The 17,985-nt window shown below is 52.1% G+C and overlaps 4 protein-coding genes across 11 annotated transcripts; 2 read left to right on the top strand and 2 right to left on the bottom strand.

Moving 5' to 3' along the window:
* Window positions 1-157: 157 nt before the first annotated feature.
* On the bottom strand, window positions 158-3,515 carry GPANK1 (G-patch domain and ankyrin repeats 1). 4 transcript variants are annotated; one of them, XM_036868206.1, is made up of 4 exons: window positions 3,264-3,384; window positions 2,523-2,684; window positions 1,547-2,248; window positions 159-784 (listed from the first exon to the last, which is right to left on the bottom strand). In XM_036868206.1, the coding sequence occupies exons 3-4, from the start codon at window positions 2,143-2,145 to the stop codon at window positions 340-342; spliced, it is 1,044 nt and encodes a 347-aa protein (XP_036724101.1). In that variant the 5' UTR covers window positions 2,146-2,248; window positions 2,523-2,684; window positions 3,264-3,384; the 3' UTR covers window positions 159-339. The 4 variants fall into 4 exon arrangements, with proteins under 4 accessions (XP_036724099.1, XP_036724101.1, XP_036724100.1 ...); XM_036868205.1 differs by having other exon boundaries at window positions 2,523-2,702; XM_036868204.1 differs by having other exon boundaries at window positions 158-784; window positions 1,547-2,251; window positions 2,523-3,384.
* A 264-nt stretch (window positions 3,516-3,779) lies between these two features.
* On the top strand, window positions 3,780-7,865 carry CSNK2B (casein kinase 2 beta). 2 transcript variants are annotated; one of them, XM_036868213.1, is made up of 7 exons: window positions 3,780-3,931; window positions 4,542-4,624; window positions 5,347-5,449; window positions 6,005-6,120; window positions 6,570-6,645; window positions 6,793-6,982; window positions 7,635-7,865. In XM_036868213.1, exons 2-7 carry the CDS (start codon window positions 4,553-4,555, stop codon window positions 7,723-7,725), a joined length of 648 nt encoding a protein of 215 aa, XP_036724108.1. In that variant the 5' UTR covers window positions 3,780-3,931; window positions 4,542-4,552; the 3' UTR covers window positions 7,726-7,865. The 2 variants fall into 2 exon arrangements, with proteins under 2 accessions (XP_036724108.1, XP_036724106.1); XM_036868211.1 differs by lacking the exon at window positions 6,793-6,982 and having other exon boundaries at window positions 3,799-3,931; window positions 7,635-7,864.
* Window positions 7,866-7,978: 113 nt separating this feature from the next.
* LY6G5B (lymphocyte antigen 6 family member G5B) lies at window positions 7,979-12,688 on the top strand. Of its 4 annotated transcripts, none has more exons than XR_005021772.1 (5): window positions 7,979-8,767; window positions 8,905-9,033; window positions 9,316-9,448; window positions 11,987-12,164; window positions 12,572-12,688. XR_005021772.1 is itself a non-coding variant. In XM_036868209.1 (4 exons), exons 1-4 carry the CDS (start codon window positions 8,644-8,646, stop codon window positions 11,984-11,986), a joined length of 453 nt encoding a protein of 150 aa, XP_036724104.1. In that variant the 5' UTR covers window positions 7,979-8,643; the 3' UTR covers window positions 11,987-12,005. The 4 variants fall into 4 exon arrangements, 2 of the variants coding, with proteins under 2 accessions (XP_036724104.1, XP_036724103.1); XR_005021771.1 differs by having other exon boundaries at window positions 11,987-12,168; window positions 12,572-12,683; XM_036868209.1 differs by lacking the exon at window positions 12,572-12,688 and having other exon boundaries at window positions 11,920-12,005.
* LY6G5C (lymphocyte antigen 6 family member G5C) lies at window positions 12,177-16,170 on the bottom strand. Its single transcript, XM_036868214.1, has 3 exons — window positions 16,067-16,170; window positions 14,822-14,989; window positions 12,177-12,706 (listed from the first exon to the last, which is right to left on the bottom strand). The coding sequence occupies exons 1-3, from the start codon at window positions 16,167-16,169 to the stop codon at window positions 12,543-12,545; spliced, it is 435 nt and encodes a 144-aa protein (XP_036724109.1). The 5' UTR covers window position 16,170; the 3' UTR covers window positions 12,177-12,542.
* Window positions 16,171-17,985: the final 1,815 nt, after the last annotated feature.

Genomic DNA, 17,985 nt, shown 5'->3' on the forward strand with positions numbered 1-17,985 from the left:
AGTGGCTGGGACTAGAAGCGAACCAGACTGGCAGGGAAGTGACCCTATCATACCACCTAGCAGAGCTGCCTCTTCTGGCTCAGGTAGAATTTCATGTGGCCCCCAGCCTGTTTGGCTTCCCTGCAACAGCTTCCAGAAAAGTGAATAAAACACCAAAGAGGGGGAAAAGCTTGATTTATTTCTCAACTCTCAGCCTCTTTTCTCCCAAAGGCAGAGCCCACTGATGAAAACCTGAAGGTTTGGAACCTGGGCAGACCCCAGGAAGTAGAAGCCCAAGTGCCTAGGTCAGGGGCCTAAGTTCAGACTTCAGCAGCAGACGAGGGTCAGAACTTGCCAAGGTCAGAACTCAAGGTTCATGTATGTCCTCAGATCCCGCTCCCAGGCCCTGTCCTTCTCCTCCTGCCTTCTCTCCTCCTTCCGGTTCAGTGTGGTCACCCTAGGGGCTCTCTCCCTCCCAGCCACTGCCCGTGTATCCCGAGCTGGGAAATGTGTAACTCGGGGTTGGGGTGCTGATCTGTAGCCTAATCCTTCCTGGTCCCTCTTGAGGACAGTGGGGATGGGATTGGCACGGCCCTCGCCCCGGGGTCCCAGCCCCATTCCAGGCTCCCAGCCCCCCCTCAGCAGCAGCTTGAAGCCTGGGCTGGAGGTAGGCACCCCAAGGGGCAGGTTGCAGGGCCGGAGATCCTGGGACAATGACAGCAGGTGAGCAGTGGATGTACGGTGGTTAGAGTCTTGGAAGTGGGCATCACAAGTCTCACAGTACTGGGGAGAGGGGGATCGGGACCTGCAGAGAAAAAAGAGAAAGGGTTAAGGGCAGCACAAGGGTTTAGGCCTCACAGGTCGGTGGCAGGGTGGGACAGGGTCCTTCCAGTATTTCTGCTGAGGAACAAATTGCCTTCCTCCCCACTTAGCAACAAGGGACCCAAAGGGGAATAGCTGGGAGAAGAGGTTAAAAGGCCTCACAAGGCTCTTGGGTGAGGGAGGAATAATAATAATTACTATAGCTAATGTTTGTATAGTGCTTACTATGCTACAAGCACTGTTCTAGCACTTTACATATATTAACCCATTTAATCCTAACAACCCTTTGAGAAAGGTGCTCTTACTGCCCCATTTCTTAGATGAGGAAACTGATGCACATGGACATTAGGTTGCTTGCCCAAGTAAGTACAGTCAGGATTTAAACCCAGGGAATGGGTAAACACGGGAATATAGCAAACATTTTATAATGACTTTAAATGGACTATAACCTTTAAAAATTGTGAATCACTAATATTGTATATCTGTAATTTATATAGTATCATACATGAACTATGCTTCAATAAACAAATAAAATACAAAAATAAAAACTAAAAAGTAAATAAATATATAAATTTTTTAAATAAAAAAAAATAAACCCAGGGAGCTCATGTCCATAACCAGACTGCCTTATTAGCCTACACTAGAGGACAGGGGAGAGAACCAACCCTCCAGCTCTGTTCTGGGGCCTCTGGTGTGGAGTAGCTAGGAAGGAAAGAACACAACGGAAGATAAGGCTTCCCCTCACCGGTTCTCTGGACTGCTCGTCTCTCTGGGGCTCTCTCTGACCATGCGGGCCACCTCAGGGAAGCCCGCTTCTTCTGCCAGCTGAGCAGCATCCCTGCCACCCAGCTCGCAGACCCCCACCCAGGCAGCCCCACGGCCCAGGAGATAGCGCACAGCTGCCCCCTGGCCTGCTCGGGCAGCACACATCAGGGGGGTCCACCAGAAAGCATCTCGAGCGTTGATATTCCCCCCAGCTCCCCCTGCCTCATGGGGATCCAACAGTCTTTTTAGTTTTGCCACGTCCCCCTCCTGGGCTGCTCTCAGTATCCGGTGGGTCATCTTGTCCTCTGCCCCAAGGGATCTCCTTTGTCCATGTCCTCCTGATACTCCTGCTGCAGCTTCCCTCATCATTCTTCTTCTCTTCCTGGCAGACTCAGACTGAGCCCTCTGGGGTTCACGAGTGCTGCTCTCATCCCCAGTCAAGGCTTCGTAGAAAGCCCGGGCTGCAGCTCCATCCAGGGTGGGCTTCAGCTCCTCAGGCTGTGACTGCAACTGCCCATCTTTCCAGAGATCACTGGGGTCAGTGGCTCGGGTAAAGTTAATGAGGGAGGCCCCGGACATGGCTTTTGGGAGATCTGGGAAAATGAGACTAGGCAGGGGGAGGATGAGACAAGGAAGCCAAGCCCCTGGTGGTCCTACAGTGACCACAGCCACCTCCAGACACCTGCTGGGAGAAGGAAAAGTATCCTTAGCGTCAAAAATCCCCTCCTAACCCAAAAGTGACCCCACAACCTAGGACCCTGCAGGGCCTGAGGACCATAGATCATGTGGAAAAACAGGAAACCCTACAGTAACAGACCATGCCCCTTAGTAAAGGTTAACAAAGAAGTCTCCGTAAGACAGCTGCCCAGAGGTCCTGCGCTCCGCCCCCACTCCCATCCTCATCAACAATAAATAATAGGCTCTCTGAGGCTACTTTACCACCGCGTAAGACATACCGTTAAGAAAAACAATCAGCCTGGCTCTTTAAATCTTCCTCGATCCTATTTCGGGTAACGTCTTTCCAAACAAAAAGACTTTGACAGACTTGACACTTCTCCGGAAGCAGGAAGCAGATTTCAGGGAGAGGTTCCAGTCTGTGTTGGTTTGTAGCTTCCGTACTGCAAAATGGCGCTACTCTAAGCAAAGGAGTCGACAAAGAGTCACACGGCACAAAGACGCATGCGTGGCTTGGGGGGCAATTACTTGAGGACGCAGGCGCGCGCAAGCGCCGGGCTGTTTCCCGCCTTGGAATCGTTCCAATAGCACACACGCAACGCACCACGTGCCCAGGTAGCGCGAGGACCGAGAAGGATCCGTCGGTTGGGGTGCTGCTTTTACATAACGCCCCCACAATGCCCTTCGCCTCCCTCAAGGTGGCCCCCCGCTCCGAGCTCATTTTCTGTCCCTGGGAAACTTCTCTCGGGGTTAATAAAGGCCCTGAGGTGGAGGATGCCCAGAAACCGTGAAAAGAAATAACGCCTCAGAGCCCCTCACTCTGACCAGGGTTCGAAGGTCACACTTAGCGCCTGCAGCAGCCCCGTTCAAGCCCTAAGAGGAAATGGAAAAGTGCAAGGGAACAAGCAGCAGAATGGCTGGCGCCACCTCAGGTTAGCGCACGGGGCCGTCCTGGTTCTGTCGCCGTTCAGTTCAGCCCAGTACACCCTACCCAGGTTCCTCGGCACGGAACCCGGCCTCACCTCCCGCCTCCGGAGCCCAAACCCCAGGGTGAAGCATTGGCCCCTTCGGGGGTCTCTTTGGCGGACTGACTCGGGCAAGGAGCTCGACAGGCGATAAGGACCAGGCTGGCTGGAGCGGATGAGGTCAGTGCCCTGGGAAGCGGAGCCGCACCGGGCCTGAGGCTCGCCTGTGTGAGGGGGAGCGGCAGGAAAACGGACCCCGGCAGCCTTGTTCTTCTCCCCGCCCTTCCGACCACCACGGTACCGGAATCACACGACTATATTTCCCAGGCTCCCGGGCCCAGAACGCGATACTATTTTCCGCTTCCGGTGGAGGCCTGGCAGGCCCCTTGCTGCGCCCCAGCCCCCGAGCGGCTCCCTCAGGGGCACTCGCGGACACAAGGGTCGTGCGCGGGTCATCCTGGGATTCCTGTATTCGCTTCCCTAGTTTCGCCAGTTTCTCCCACACGGGTACTCCGATTTCCCCGGCGTCCACCGCGGCTCCCGACGCTAAGCACTTGCGCGTTGCCCTCTTCCCCACCCTCCCCAATTCCACGTCTCTCCCCCCCACCCCACCTTCGTCCCTACCGCGGTCGGTCCGCGCCCTGCGTGCAGCGGTCTCTTCGCGGTTCTGGTTGAACAGAAACTTCCCCTCCCCCCCGTCCCCGGTCCCAGTCCCCGTCCAATCGGTGAGCTTGGGGTCTGTCCCCAGCGGCCCGTATCCCCTGTCCCCTGGGCGCGGCACATGGGGTCTCTGCGCCTTGATATGGGGGAGGGGAAGGAAGTGATCTGGTCCGACACCGAGGGAGGGAGAGGTGGCCAAAAGGGTGGAGGCGGGATGTGGGGACTCCCATGAAAGGGACCTGAGGGTCACCCCAGGCCATGAGAAAAGGAGGGGCCCGGCTCTTGTTTGGAAAGGATAAACTTCGGAACCGTTGGGAATGGGGCCGGGAACACGCGGAGACCTGCGGGGGTAGGGAGCCTGAGCCGCGGGCCCTGCCGGAGTTGACACGGAGGAGAGAGGGGCCTGGCCTTCGGGAGCGTCAGGGATGTGGGTAGGACTGGTGGGTTAAGACCTGTCGGTTTCTCACAAGTGGTGGGACCCTAAAGAATTTATCTAGTCTCAGAGAAAAGGGACCGAGATGTGAATAAGAGGAGCTAGAGAGACGTGCTCCAGGTTCGGATCTTTTAAGAAAGGGTGGCCCCAAATTCTTCCATGGTTGGAGGGCAAAGTGTGGAAGGAGGAAGGATATCAGAGACAGGGAGGGAGAGCTTAACCTTACACTTCTCTTTCTCTAGCTGACGTGAAGATGAGCAGCTCAGAGGAGGTGTCCTGGATTTCCTGGTTCTGTGGGCTTCGTGGCAATGAATTCTTCTGTGAAGTGAGTTCTTCTCAAACCCCCCTGTCCATCTCCACATATAATCTGGCTAAATAAAATATTCTCCTATATATTCAGCTTCCATACACTTCTTTCACAGGCTTACATAAAAACTCTTTCTCGTCAAGGAAGAGTTTCCTTAGTAACTCCCTCACTAACTTGTGGTGAAGGAGCAAGGCTGGGGCCCCAAGTCAGCCCTGCCATTCTCCAGCAGTATAACGTTGGACATGTCAACCTGTGTATTTTCTTTTTTATTACCACAGTGGTACTAGTAGTACCTATTTTTGGTGGCTGTTAGAATTAAAATAGTTCCTACTAAAATGTCCTGTAACATGCAAAGCTGTGTGTTAACATAAGGGATTGTAACTGCCTTCAGAATTCAAGCTGTTGAGCCTCCACCTTCCTCAGAGAGCCAGCTGGCCCTAAGGAGAGGCCAAAACTGAGATGGGAAGCGGGAATAGGGACAAGGATCATGAAAGGAATGTCTCTCTAAGACGGGGTTTGCTATACCTGTTTATCCTTGGAAAAGCAAACCCAAAGCTTTTATGGGTGGGCAGTATATGTGAGCTGGGGAGAGAGACTCAAGTACTTCTGCTGAGTTGGGAGTGCGGAACAAAGGGAATAGAAGCAGTTGTGTTGAGGTTAAGGCACCAGTTCGAGCAACTTGCCCAGGTCAAAGCTGAGGATTCTGCTATGGGTTTCCTTTTGACTTCATGTCCTGACAGGTGGATGAAGATTATATCCAGGACAAATTCAATCTCACTGGACTCAATGAGCAGGTGCCTCACTATCGACAAGCTTTAGACATGATCTTGGACCTGGAGCCTGGTGAGACACCCTCAGGGTTGTTTTGTGTGTGTATGCTTTTTTCCTTTTCAAATCCTGTTTATCTGCTTCTTGAATTTCTAAATTCCCTTTTGGTTCTCTGACTCCCTTAACCCAAAGTCCTCTACTTCATTTTGATTCCCTACCTCACTCTTGCTTAGTTTTGTGACTTACACCGCTTGTTTCCATATTCTGATTCTGTTAACTTAGCACTATTCCATAATGCCCGTTTTTCCATGAGTCTTATTTTCTGCCTGTTTTCCCTGCCTTGCACCTTCTAGGCTAGAGTTTTATCTTCTGTGGTGACATCTTTGCATTTATGTATCGAGGGAGAGAAGGGAGTAGAGGCTGAGAGGGATGGAAAGAAGGCAGAGCTGCCTTGGGTTGGTGGAAGGGTCAGAGGCCCAGGTTTCTGGGTCAAATGCCCAGGCCATGGGTGGGGTGAGGCTCAGAGTTGGATGCTGGGCTAACTGAGTAGCTAGCAGCCCCTGGGGGTGGGCAGGGCACCTAAAATAGCTGTAAGACAAGTGGTTGCATTTGGTTGGGGCCATGTTTCAGATGAGGAGCTGGAAGACAACCCCAACCAGAGTGACCTGATTGAGCAGGCAGCTGAAATGCTCTATGGATTGATCCACGCCCGCTATATCCTCACCAACCGTGGCATCGCCCAGATGGTGAGGCCTCTCTACTCCCACTTGGCTCCTTCGGAGGCAACAAGAGAAACAGTTCCCTGCAGCAGGAAGTCACTTGTTTCAACCTTGTCAAGGAATCTAGCTGAGAAGAGGGAAAAAAACCTCAGAACCTAGGCTTAGGGGTTAAAACCTGCTTGAGGGTTGTGCTAAAGGGGGTGTTTTCAGGGAGGGAGATGTGACCTTGGGCAGGAAGTTGTAGACTGCTTCTTCCTCAGGGAATAAGCAGCGAATGGCTCTGATGGTCTGCAGCCTGCCTAACTGGAGGAAGGGAAGCAGAGGAGTCTTGAGGGCCCATCTGAGCCAGAAAAGGGGCCTCTGGGCAGCCAGAGACAGGAGGATTTGGGGACAGAGTGATGTGGGTTGGGCTGAGGAGGGGGTTGCCTCTTTTCTTCATACCTATCCAGCAACCCCTTCCATTTTATTCACTGCAGTTGGAAAAGTACCAGCAGGGAGACTTTGGCTACTGTCCCCGTGTGTACTGTGAAAACCAGCCAATGCTTCCCATCGGTGAGTGTTGGAAAAGGGAAAGAAGGGCCACATAAAATGGCAGGTCCACTGGGAAGGAGTTGGGGCTCAGCAAGTTGGGGCCTGAGTCCAGGAGGGAGGTTGGGCAGGCTTGGGTTACCTGGCCTGCTGAGTCTGGCTGTCTCCCAGGCCTTTCGGACATCCCAGGTGAGGCCATGGTGAAGCTCTACTGCCCCAAGTGCATGGACGTGTACACACCCAAGTCATCGAGGCACCACCACACGGATGGCGCCTACTTCGGCACCGGTTTCCCTCACATGCTCTTCATGGTGCACCCTGAGTACCGGCCCAAGAGGCCCGCCAACCAGTTTGTGCCCAGGTGGGGAGCAGGGACAGAGTCACCAAGGGTCAAAGGAAAGGGCCGGGATCCCCCAGAAAGAAGGAGGACAAGGACAGGGCATGGTCCTTTCTTGAGACTTACTTCTCCCAAAGCCAGGGCTTTTCCCTGCTGAGTGACCTTGGGAAAGTTGTGTGATCATCTATGCCTCAGTTCCATTATCCATAAAGTGGGGATAGTGACATGCCTGACAGTGTATTTTTAAATGTATGAATCGCTTAAAATAACGTTTGTCACTTGAAGCAACATTTAAACAATAGCTATCCTTGTTGCCATCTTGGGTGTTCAACCTTCTGCCAGGAAATCCTCAGAGCCACGGTTCAAGTGTGGTTTATCTTCCTGGAGTATCATTTTTACTCTTGTGTAGAGAAGGAGAGTTCAGCTTTATATTAAAACAAGTACTGATGTGTGTGCTTGTGCGTGTGTACACACGTGTACATTCTAGAATTTGAGTTTTAATGGATATTTAAAATAAATTTCCAAAAATTTTTGAGAGAAGAAGTTTGGGAACCACTGCCCTTAAGTACTGAGCAGGCTTATGAAGGAGCTGGGGTGGGGAGGCAGGAATGCTGGCCACAGGCAGGGCCAGGATGGGACTCACGCTGCTGCCTCTCTGACCTCTGCCCTGACCCAGGCTCTACGGTTTCAAGATCCATCCGATGGCCTACCAGCTGCAGCTCCAAGCGGCCAGCAACTTCAAGAGTCCAGTCAAGACGATTCGCTGATTCCCCACCCCACCTGTCCCCAGTCTTTGACACTTTCATTCCTTTGCTGCCACCCTTTCAGGAACCCTCAATGGTTTTTAGTTTAAATTAAAGGAGTCATTATTGTGGTGGGAATATGAAATAAAGTGGAAGAAAAGGCCGTGGGCTGATTTGCTGGTGCTTGGGGTTGGAGAAGGGAGGGTAGTGGTGTGCTGGACCCCAGGAGCTCTCCTGGCCCCGCCCACCCCCCTCAGCTTGAAATCCAGCACAGATTTGTGCCCAGTGGATTTGGGTGATGTTTTTATTAGTAAAGCAGAGTTCTAGAATTGGGTGTGGGGATGTGCAAAGATCACAAGGAAAAGACTCAGAAAAATCAGATTTCAGAGACTAGAGAAATATTTATTCTTTTTGGGCCACCTATGGTTGTCTGCTTATACTCTAGGGAATGTAATCAACAACAGTTTGGGTTTTACAGGGAAAGTGGTCCCAAAATAAAGAGAACTGTAAGGGGTGGGGAGAGGAGGGGGCAGGGTCCAGAATTGCTGTTTTGTGGTGTCTGCCTGCCCCCTGCTGGGGAGCTGAGACATGCCCATCTCAGAAGGATGGGGGTCACTGGGCTCCTGGCTAAGGTTTCTCCCAGAACAATAGGGACTGACCCTATTGTGTGGGAAGGATAGCAAATGGTACCAGAGAAGGAAACATCCATGGACCCTTGAAAGGCACACAGGACAAAGGTAGGCTGCTGGACTGGGGCCCAGGTATTGCCCCTGTCTGGGCTACTGCTCCCACATTCAGGAACCAGACCTGGTGGGTGAGGACACGTCCCTCCTGCCAAGTTAATAGGTTCCTCCCCCAGGCAGGAATATAGCTCTGTACCTGCAGTAGCTCCTGCCCAGACTCTGCCTGTCAAAACCACCCTGCAGTTCAGGCTCAAGGAGCATGGTCACAGGAAGGTGGGGTTTCAGAGCACCCCTGAGGGACTTCCCCTCTCCCCAGAATTCCGTGATGAAGGCCCATATGTTTGTAGGTGTGCTGGTCATGATGGGCTTCACAGTGGGAAAGGGTAAGTGGGACACGGGGCAGGGAAGGAGGGGTGACTGAGTCCAGGGAGGGGGTGGCTCTGGATGAGCGGGCTCCCTGCAGGGCAGGGAACTTGGAGTGAGCCGACACGGCCATTCCTCCTGTCTTCCACCTCCCCAGCTCCTGTTCCTGAAGTCCGGACCTGCCACCTCTGCCTCTTAGAAGATCCTACTATAGGATGCGTTTCAGGCTCGGAGAAGTGCACTATCAGCAGCTCATCCCCGTGCATGGTGATCAGCATCTTTCATAGTGAGTCAAGTCCCAGGAAGGGGCTACTGGTAGGGCAGCCATGGCTTGGTCTCTTGTAGATGAAGGCTGCTTGGGGCCTGAGGTCTAAGGAGATGGAGGATCCTGGAAGGGGAGGGGTCTGGGGTTCTGTGGAGCCAGTTAAACTAATTTTTCTGGCCCTTTCTGAAGGAGTCTGGGATAGGAATTGGGTCTGGGTGAGGGATCGCAGAGTCTGTGAAAGGGGTGCCAGGTTTGGGGACTAGGGGAGGCAGCAAGGGTTGTTAGCTGTCCCCTCTCTTCCAGATACCAAGGTTCGCTTCTTAATCCGAGGCTGTGGACAGCACAAGTCTTACCAGTGCCAAGAAAAACGCCCCACCTACCTCTCAGAGTACTGGTACTACGCCCAGTGCTGCCAGTATGATTACTGCAACTCCTGGTACAGCCCCCAGCTCCAGAGCTCCCTCCCTGAGCCCCCTGAGGGGTCCCTGGCCCTGCCCCTGTCTGAGTTCCAGATCCAGTGGTTCTACCAAGCCCTGAACCTCTCACTGCCCCTACCCAGCTTCCATGCTGGGAAGGAGCCTTCTGAAGGCCTGGACCCCCTGGCTGTCCTGCCCCTGAATCTGAGTTTGTCCATTGCTGACCTGCGCCGCATATACTGGTTCCTCAACAATTCAGGACTTTTGGTTCTTCCCTGGTCTAGGCTGTGATGTCTTACCCTTCCCAGATTTCACTCTGGTCCAGCGTCTCTCCCCTGACACCCCAGCATCATGTACTGCCCTCTCAGAACACTCACACTCTCTGGTCTGTGAGTTCTCAGTCTTCCTTTCCTTTGTACTTTCATCGTCTATATGGGTTTGGTTTAGTTTCCTCCCCAAAAAGCAGTTGGCGCTGCACCCAGTGCCCTTCGTCCACCTAGAAAATAATCTCAAATGTGAATTCTGCCTAGGCCGACCTGGGAAAGGCACAGTGGTTTCCTCATCCCTTTCCCATCATCTGAGTGGGATCATCCCCCCCCACCCCCCATCTTCCTGATCCCCTCTCAATCTGGCTATTTCCACTCCTACACCTGTCTCTCAAACCTTGTGCCAGACTGAACTTGCATCAAGAAGGGTGAGAGGCGGACTTTGTGCAGATTTCCTGACTGGGCACTCTGGTGTTCCTACCTCACTGTCTCCACCACCCTCACTCCCGCCTGGTCTCCTGCTGCCTTCTCTCATCTCTTGTCCCCATCTTTGGCTTCCACAGCCCCGCTCCACATCCCTGAGTCCTGACACCCACTTGCACAGATTCCCAGGGAGAGGAGAGGATCTGTCCTCTGCTCCACATTCCCCAGTTTCCCTCCACAATAAACAAACTGGGCTAAGTCTGTGTCACATTGTTTATGGGGTCAGGCTCAGGTGTGGGCAGGTGTAAACAGGTTAAAGAAAGTTAACTGGGCGTGGGGTTCAAACAGCATTGCAGAGCCCTGCCCACTCCACTTGGCCTTTGTGGTTCCTCATGGCCTGCTGCGAAGAGCCCACATCCATCCCACCCTCTGCTCAGCTAGAGATCAAAGTATGAGGATTGTGACTCCTGCCAGCCTTAAACATACCCTACAAAACCTAGAAAGTTAAACCCGGGTGATGTCAGGTTTTTCCACATAAGAAAGGAGGAGACACTCAACCACGAAAACTCAAGAGCAAACCAAAGGGCACAGGTCTGCATCTCAGAGTTACCTGGAGCTGAGGCACCTGCGTTCCTGCCTATTCTCAGTTCTTTTCAGGATCCTGGGACCCAGGACCCCCTCTGTGAGGGCCTAGGTGGAGGGGGTGGGAGAGTACAGAGAGCACACAGGTGGGGCTGCAGTAGTAGGGTCTTTCATTTTAATATTTAGAAAAACTGCAAGTATGCAGAAAGCAACCTTCCCCGTATGTTCAGTAAACACTGGACACACTGCTCTGAGCCAGGCCCAGTATTAAGCACCGAGACTTACAGATGAGTACAGCCAGGTGTCCACCCTTCCGAATCTCACAACCCAGTGCTGGGATTATGAAACCTTTTTCTGAAAAGTAGTGCAGCTCTGTGGCTGGGAGGCCCAGTCCCAGCTCCTCTGCCACTTGAGTAAGTTGGTCTCTGTGCCGAACTTTGGTCACCTGTCAAGTAGGGATAGTGCCTCAGGATTGAGAGAATGTCAATGTGTGCACACAGAAGTTAATGGGCTCAAAAATAGACATGCCTTAGAGGCAAACATAAACACAGATTTTGGTCTATTTAGTTTTAAACCTTTTTGGCCGTACAGATGTTTGCGCACCATAAGGTGGGTTTTTGTAAACTACACACCTGTGTTACCACTCCCTGAGTTAGCATAAAGGCCTTTATCAGCACCCAAAGCTGCCTTCATGCACCCTCCTAGACCCTCCTAAAATACAGGGGTAGCCACTGTCCTGAATTTTGTCTGTGTGCTTGATAGAAACGACATCACACAGCATACACTTCCTACACAACATTTTGCATGTATGTTAACAGATTTTTGTGGCCCCTTTAACAGCTTGTGCTCTGGTGGGAGAAACCAACATTTGTTTCTAGGTCAGGAAGCAGTTGGAGGTACAAAGAGAGGTACAAGCCACTGTGTCCCTCTCTTGCCGCCCCACTTTACCCCATGACCTCTGACTTCAGCGTAAGTCAAAGGCCCAGGCATACACGGCTCCAGCAAGTCAAACTGGAAGACAGCCTCAGAGGGTGAGAAACCCAAGGCCCGAAATTGAGTAACTTACCATGGTCCTTGAAAAGGGAAGTTAAGCCGGGAATCAGAGAGGTCACTAGGCCTTGCATCTCTTCACAGAGCTCCTTCCCCACCCTCTCCTCCCTGGGACTGGTTCTTTTACACCTCCACTCCTACCAACACACCCCCATGAACCTCCCTACCAGTCCCCATCCAGCTCTGGGTCTGACAGCACTTCTGAGGATGCCCACTACCCTTCTGGTCTCAACATAGGAGGGCTTGCAGTTCCTCTTCACCTCTTTGTGCTGAGAGCTGAATCAGAGACAGTGGGGCAGGGCAGGAGCAGAGCTCTGCAGAGCTGGGAGCCACTTACCTGCCCCTGATGGGGCACTCAGGCAGTACCACCTCCCTCAGCCTCCACATCCACCAGAAGAGAGAGACAAATCAAACAGTTGGTACATCTATTTATTTTGGAGGAACAGCTGGGGACTTGGGACAAGAGAGGACTGTGGTGGGAAAAGAAGCAAAGCAGGGTAAAGGGGCATCCTTGCAGTGGGAACAGACAGGAGGAAAGATGTCAGACTGAGGACTGGAAGGAAAACTCCAGAGAATTCTGGAGAGGGAGCCTGGGGAAGGGGCAGAGTGGGAATAGGGGTGTTGAGGGGCGTCAACCAAGAGGCAGATAGGACTGGGGTCCAGTAACTGCTGCTGAGGGCGGCAGGGAGGGCTGGTGGGTGGGGCCGGACGTTGTTCTGGCTGCCCCCAGGTGGAAATCAGGAGGATGGCTGGAAATTGGCAGGTTTTTACTCCAGAGGTCTCTACAGAAGTTCTAAGGACCATATTTTATTCTGTTCTGAGGGTTATTGCAGAAATTCCGGAAGCAGCATCGAGAGAATATCCAGAAGCCCAGCACTGGAGAAGTGTGGGTGTACGAGCAATCACTCATCTGCTCCTTGCTGCGGCAGTCACTCACCATGATCTCCGAACCACTGTCTGGGGAGGGACGGCAGCAATCAGTGACACAGAGTTCCCAGGTAAAGCCCCTCACCCTCCCATCCCCTCACCCCACATGGACTTGCCATCACTGCCCCCACACCCTGCCCTGGACCCCCAAAATGCAACAATTCCTGGAACTGGACAGGCCAGGGAGTGCCAGGGAGTCACCAGCCATGAACTCTGTGGAAGTTTCCCAGGGAAGGTTGGTGGGAAAGAGCCATTTGAGATACAGTGACAGTTGGAATGGGGTGAATTGGGACTTGTGGAGCAAAGTGAGGAGAACCAGCACTTCAGGCGGGACCATGTAAGAAAAAGTTGGGAGATGTATTGGAGGTCAGATTGCAGACAGGAGGTGTTTGTCGTTTATTTTGTGGATCAAAAGTAAGAGAAGATGAGGGACTTCCCTGGTGGCACAGTGGTTAAGAATCCGCCTGCCAATGCAGGGGACATGGGTTCGATCCCTGGTCCAGGAAGATCCCACATGCCATGGAGCAACAAAGCCCGTGCGCTGCACCACAACTGCTGAGCCTGTGCTCTGGAGACCACGAGCCACAACTGTTGAAGCCGGCACACCCTAGAGCCCATGCTCCGCAACAAGAGAAGCCACTGCAATGAGAAGCCCGCGCACCGCTACGAAGAGTAGCCCCCGCTCGCAGCAACTAGAGAAAGCCCTCGGGCAGCAACAAAGACCCAATGCAGCTGAAAATAAATAAATAAAATATAAATAAATTTATATTAAGAAAAGTAGAAGAGGATATCTCTGCTGCTATTGTATATATGAGAGCGGGGAAATCTTTGTGCCCATGTACGGGGATGTTCACTGCTGCCCTGCTTGAGAGAGTGAAAACTTAGAAGCAACCTAAAGGTCCATCAGTAGGGGGATGGATAAATCAACTCTGACATGCCCATGCCGTGGAATACCATGCAGCAGGACAAGGAAGCTGGTTACAAACTGATATGGAAACATCAAGTTCCCATAACCGTTAAGTTTAAAAAACAAGTGCAGAACAGTGCTACAGTAGTATGGTACTGTTTGTGGAGGAAAAAAAAGAGGTGAAAAGGAGTAAACAGCATATTTGTATAGGGTGGGATGTGCACAAAAGATCACAGAAAGGATAATAAAGGCAATTTAAAAAATGGTTTTATGTTATTCATGCCTGAGAGCTGGGTGAATTGGGCCAGGAGTGGGAGGGAGACTTTTCTTGAATACTCTGATGTGGAACCACATTTATGCATCAGCTGTTTTAAAAAGTATAATGAAAGGATTTGAATGAAGGCAGCTTTGTACAGCAGTTGTCAAGAGCACCATCTCTGGAACCACCACAAACTGTGGCTCAGCCTCTAGGAGATTTGTGCAAGGTACTGACCTCTCTGCACCTCTGTTTCCACATCTGTAAAATGGGGATAACAATGCCTACCTTGGAGGGTTGTAAGTGCTTAGAACAGTGCCGGGTACATAGTCTGTGTTATGTGTTTATTATTGAAAAAGGTGAGGGATCAGGTGGAAGAGCAGGCTTGAGGAACAGGGAATGTAGTCAATTTCCAGCAAGTTGAAAATGAGGTGGAGATATCCAGAGGGCAATTTGACATTACAGTTTGGCCTAACATTCAGTTTTAGGAGGATGCAGTATGTGCCTGCTGGGTGAAGCCAAGGAAGCAGATAAAATCCTCTGGGAGAGTAAAGAGGAGGAGAGCTAAGGACCAAACTTTGGGGAACGTGAACTGTTAAGGGTCGAGACTTAGTGAAGACTCAGTTAAAGGCAAGACTCAGTGAAGGAGACTGGAAAGAAGCAGTGGAAGATGTAGGAGAAGAGTGGTGCTGGCAGGAACTACTGCTGACAGATGGGGAGAAGGCAGCCTGAAGAAAGGCCAGTAGATTTGGTGATCTCCAGGGTCCCCTACAAGGCTGGGTGCTATGAGGAGGGTTAGCCGAGAAGGGGAGGGGAGTGGAAGTGGAGATGGGGAGTGGCTCTAAAGGAAAGGAAAGAGAGAGAGTGGTGGAACAGTGTCTTAGAGTTGTGGGAACCAGAATTAGGGTGCAGCTTAGAAGGCTGGTAGAGACTCAGTTTGGGAATGGGCTGGGCCCACGACGAAAGGGAGAAGGCAGCTTACTGTTCTTTATGAGCAGTGTCATGCAGCTGCTGCCCTTCGGGGTGAGGCAGATGTCAGATCCTAGAAGGCATCCCAACTCCTTGGTCTCCAAGAGGCATCGATAGCAGCTTAGGTATTTGTTTAAATGAATCTGATGAAGGGGTTCTTGATCATAATGCTCAAACTCACCTAGAATACAGAGAAGCACTGACCCCAAACCCACCTAATTCCCAGACTGGCCAATCCCACTGTTCCCTCCTACCTCCCCATCTCAGAAAACCATAAAATCACCAATTCTTTAATGAACCATCTGGCTTAATCTAACATCAGAAGCTTTAGTTCTCAATAAAAATCTCCATTCTCTGCTCTTTTACCTCCTGAAATGAGGAACTCATTCATTCATTCATTTATTCATATATTTAAGGGGCTAACGTGCCCAGCACTCTACAAGCCTCTAACTTTAAAGGTTAGGCCAAGGCAGCCCATTCCAACTTTTGGCAGTCCTGTTAGGACAGTTCTTCCTCTGTGACTTGGTTTCACTGTCCCCACCCAACCCCCAGACTCTTTTGAATATGCTTTCTTAATCTATAATGTTCAGAAGTGAAAACATCAGAGTGCATCATCACAGGACAGGAAGAATCTCAGCTTTGTGTAGACAGGAGACTTCAAGCAGCCCAAGGCCACATTCTTTGTTTGGTGGTTCTCTCACTGAACAGACTTATATTAAACTTTGTCCACCAAAGCCCTCCCCAACTGCATGCATATTCATCTCCTTCCTCCTCTGATCCCAGGCCCAGACCACATGTTAATGAGTCCCCAGACCCAGCAGAGCACTTGGTGTAAGGCAGATGCTTAGCAGACACTTTGGATCTTGTTTCTGTGTCGATGGTGCTTTGCAGCCAAGTGAGGTTATCAGGCTGGATTCAGCCTTGTTCTACGCTGTGGATCCTGAGGCTGTCATCTGGCATGTTCTCCCAACCCTCCCTATTCTGTATTATCCTCAGATTCTAAGAGGTTCCCTTTAGTATCTCCATTCAGGTCACTGCTGTTGAGTGAGACAGCCCTGGGGTAATCACCAGAAATCTCCCTCAGAGTGAACATCAGTACATTATCAGTCCCCAGGCATTATCCCACCAAGCCCACCCATCCCATCTTTCCTCCTGCCTGGGTTTATCTGAATCTCCTTGGCAGATGTACCAGACATCTATCCAGGGTTTCCCTATCCAGCAGGATAGGAGACCCTTCTGACCCCTTAGAGCCACTTACCAAACGCCAAGCTCATCACGACCAGCATTATTAAGAGGACCATGTACAGGGCTTGAGGGGGGCCCGGATTCCGGCTACCTGCAGGGCCTGCCATAACGTGCATGACTGCCCACCAGCCTCCAGTTTGGCCTTATATTGGTGGAAGAGAAGTTGGCGAAGACGAAGGGGAGAGGCAACATCCTTTTGGGGTGGAAATCAGGGCCTGAACAGCCAGAAGGACAGAGTGTCCTCACCCACGGTCATTCTGGGGTCTAACATACTGGCTTGGGGACAAGGACCCAGCAACAGGGGAATGAGAGGGGAAACTTCTTTCATATTAATTCAACAGGCATTCATTAAATCACTGCATCAGGTGTTAGGGATACAATATTGCACAAAGTCCCTACCCTCACAGAGTACACAATCTAGTACCGGAGACAAGTCAACGGACAATGAAGGGGGGAGGGGCGGGGAACGCGGGCAGAGTGCTTCCGGGGAGAACTTGGGCAGTGGAAACTACTGACCCAAGGGGTTTCATCAGAGCAGTAACGAGATCAATTTCTGTTTGTAAAAGATCTCTTAGGCCAGAAAACTACTTAGGAAGCTATTCCTAAGCCCAGTCACAAGATGGCGGCCTGGTCTAGCAGAAGAGAGGGAAGCCGCGAAGTGAATGAATCTGAGCTGCATTTAGAAGAAAGACTGGACAGATTTGGACTTAGACTGAATGTGAGGTGAGGGAAGGGGGATAGGCTTGCAAAAGGGGGTGATTGTGACACCATTTTTCAAGATGAGAAAAACGTGTCAGAAATCCAAAAGCGAGGACACCTGAGTCGCTAATGACCGTACTCAGCCCAGTGCGCCCTGTGGGTTCCGGGAAGTCAGAGCCTTTCCCTACGCCCCCCTTTTCCGGCCCCGCCTCAGCTCAGCTGCAGGTCGGTGGGTCTGATCTCCGGCGCCCACAGGCTCCGGCGCTGTGTGCTCGCTCTCCGCGCCTGGCTGCACCTCAGAGATTTTGGAAAGACGCGAGGGCGGCCCCCAGCCCAAGCTCAGCTCTCGGCCGGGCGGCTGGGGAGGGCGCGCCCGGCGTCGGGACTCAGGCATCCGGCCCTGTCAGACACCCAGAGAGCACTAGGCGGCTTCCCCGGAACGTGGCACTGTGGTGCTAACATCCCTCCCCACACCCGGATTCTGGAGACCACACAGCAACCAATGAGCGGCCGCGGACTGGCTCCAGGCGCCCCATCCACTTCCCCCGCCGGGGGCCTGCTGGGCCCACCATGCCTGCTCCGTCTGCATCTCGCCAGGTCCGTCTCTCTGTGAGAGACACAGGTTTTTTGCTTTAAGGGTTGGTGGGCTAGGGGAAGTCCTCGGCTTCCAGGAACCCACCACCTGCTCCAACTTCCAGTCTGAAGATTTGGGGCCGGGCCCTGCCCGAGGGTTCCCTGCGGTGGTCCCAACGCTATCCAAGAATCATCCGGTCTCGGGGTGCTGATGCGGAAGATGGGAAGAAACTGACGGAGACACGCCAAGAAAGGCGGACGCGAAAGAAGAAATACGAGAGGAAAACACACGCCACTGCGCGCACCCCAAGAGCCTTGGGATGATAAAAATAAGAGAATTATTTTAGAGAAAAGTCAAGAGTAATGGAGAACTGGGGAGGAGCACCTGGGACCGATATAAATGTTGGTTGAATGAGTGACAAAGTGATAGACGAAAACAATTAGACAGCGGGGGCTGCTTTTGAAGCAAAGAGAGCAAAGGAGAGGCAGAAGGGAATTTCACAGCGCCCTTTGACTCCCTCTCTCGAATATAAGCGCAACGAAAAGGCCAAGGGCGTTATGGGTGGCTGAGGCTGGCCTCCCTTAAGGGGTCGCCCTGAGAGGTCCGGGAGGACTTGCGGTGGAGCTACGGCAATCAGGGGCCCAGGGCGTAGCAAGTGC

Source organism: Balaenoptera musculus, chromosome 11, assembly GCF_009873245.2.
Source record: "Balaenoptera musculus isolate JJ_BM4_2016_0621 chromosome 11, mBalMus1.pri.v3, whole genome shotgun sequence".
Lineage (NCBI taxonomy): Eukaryota > Metazoa > Chordata > Mammalia > Artiodactyla > Balaenopteridae > Balaenoptera > Balaenoptera musculus.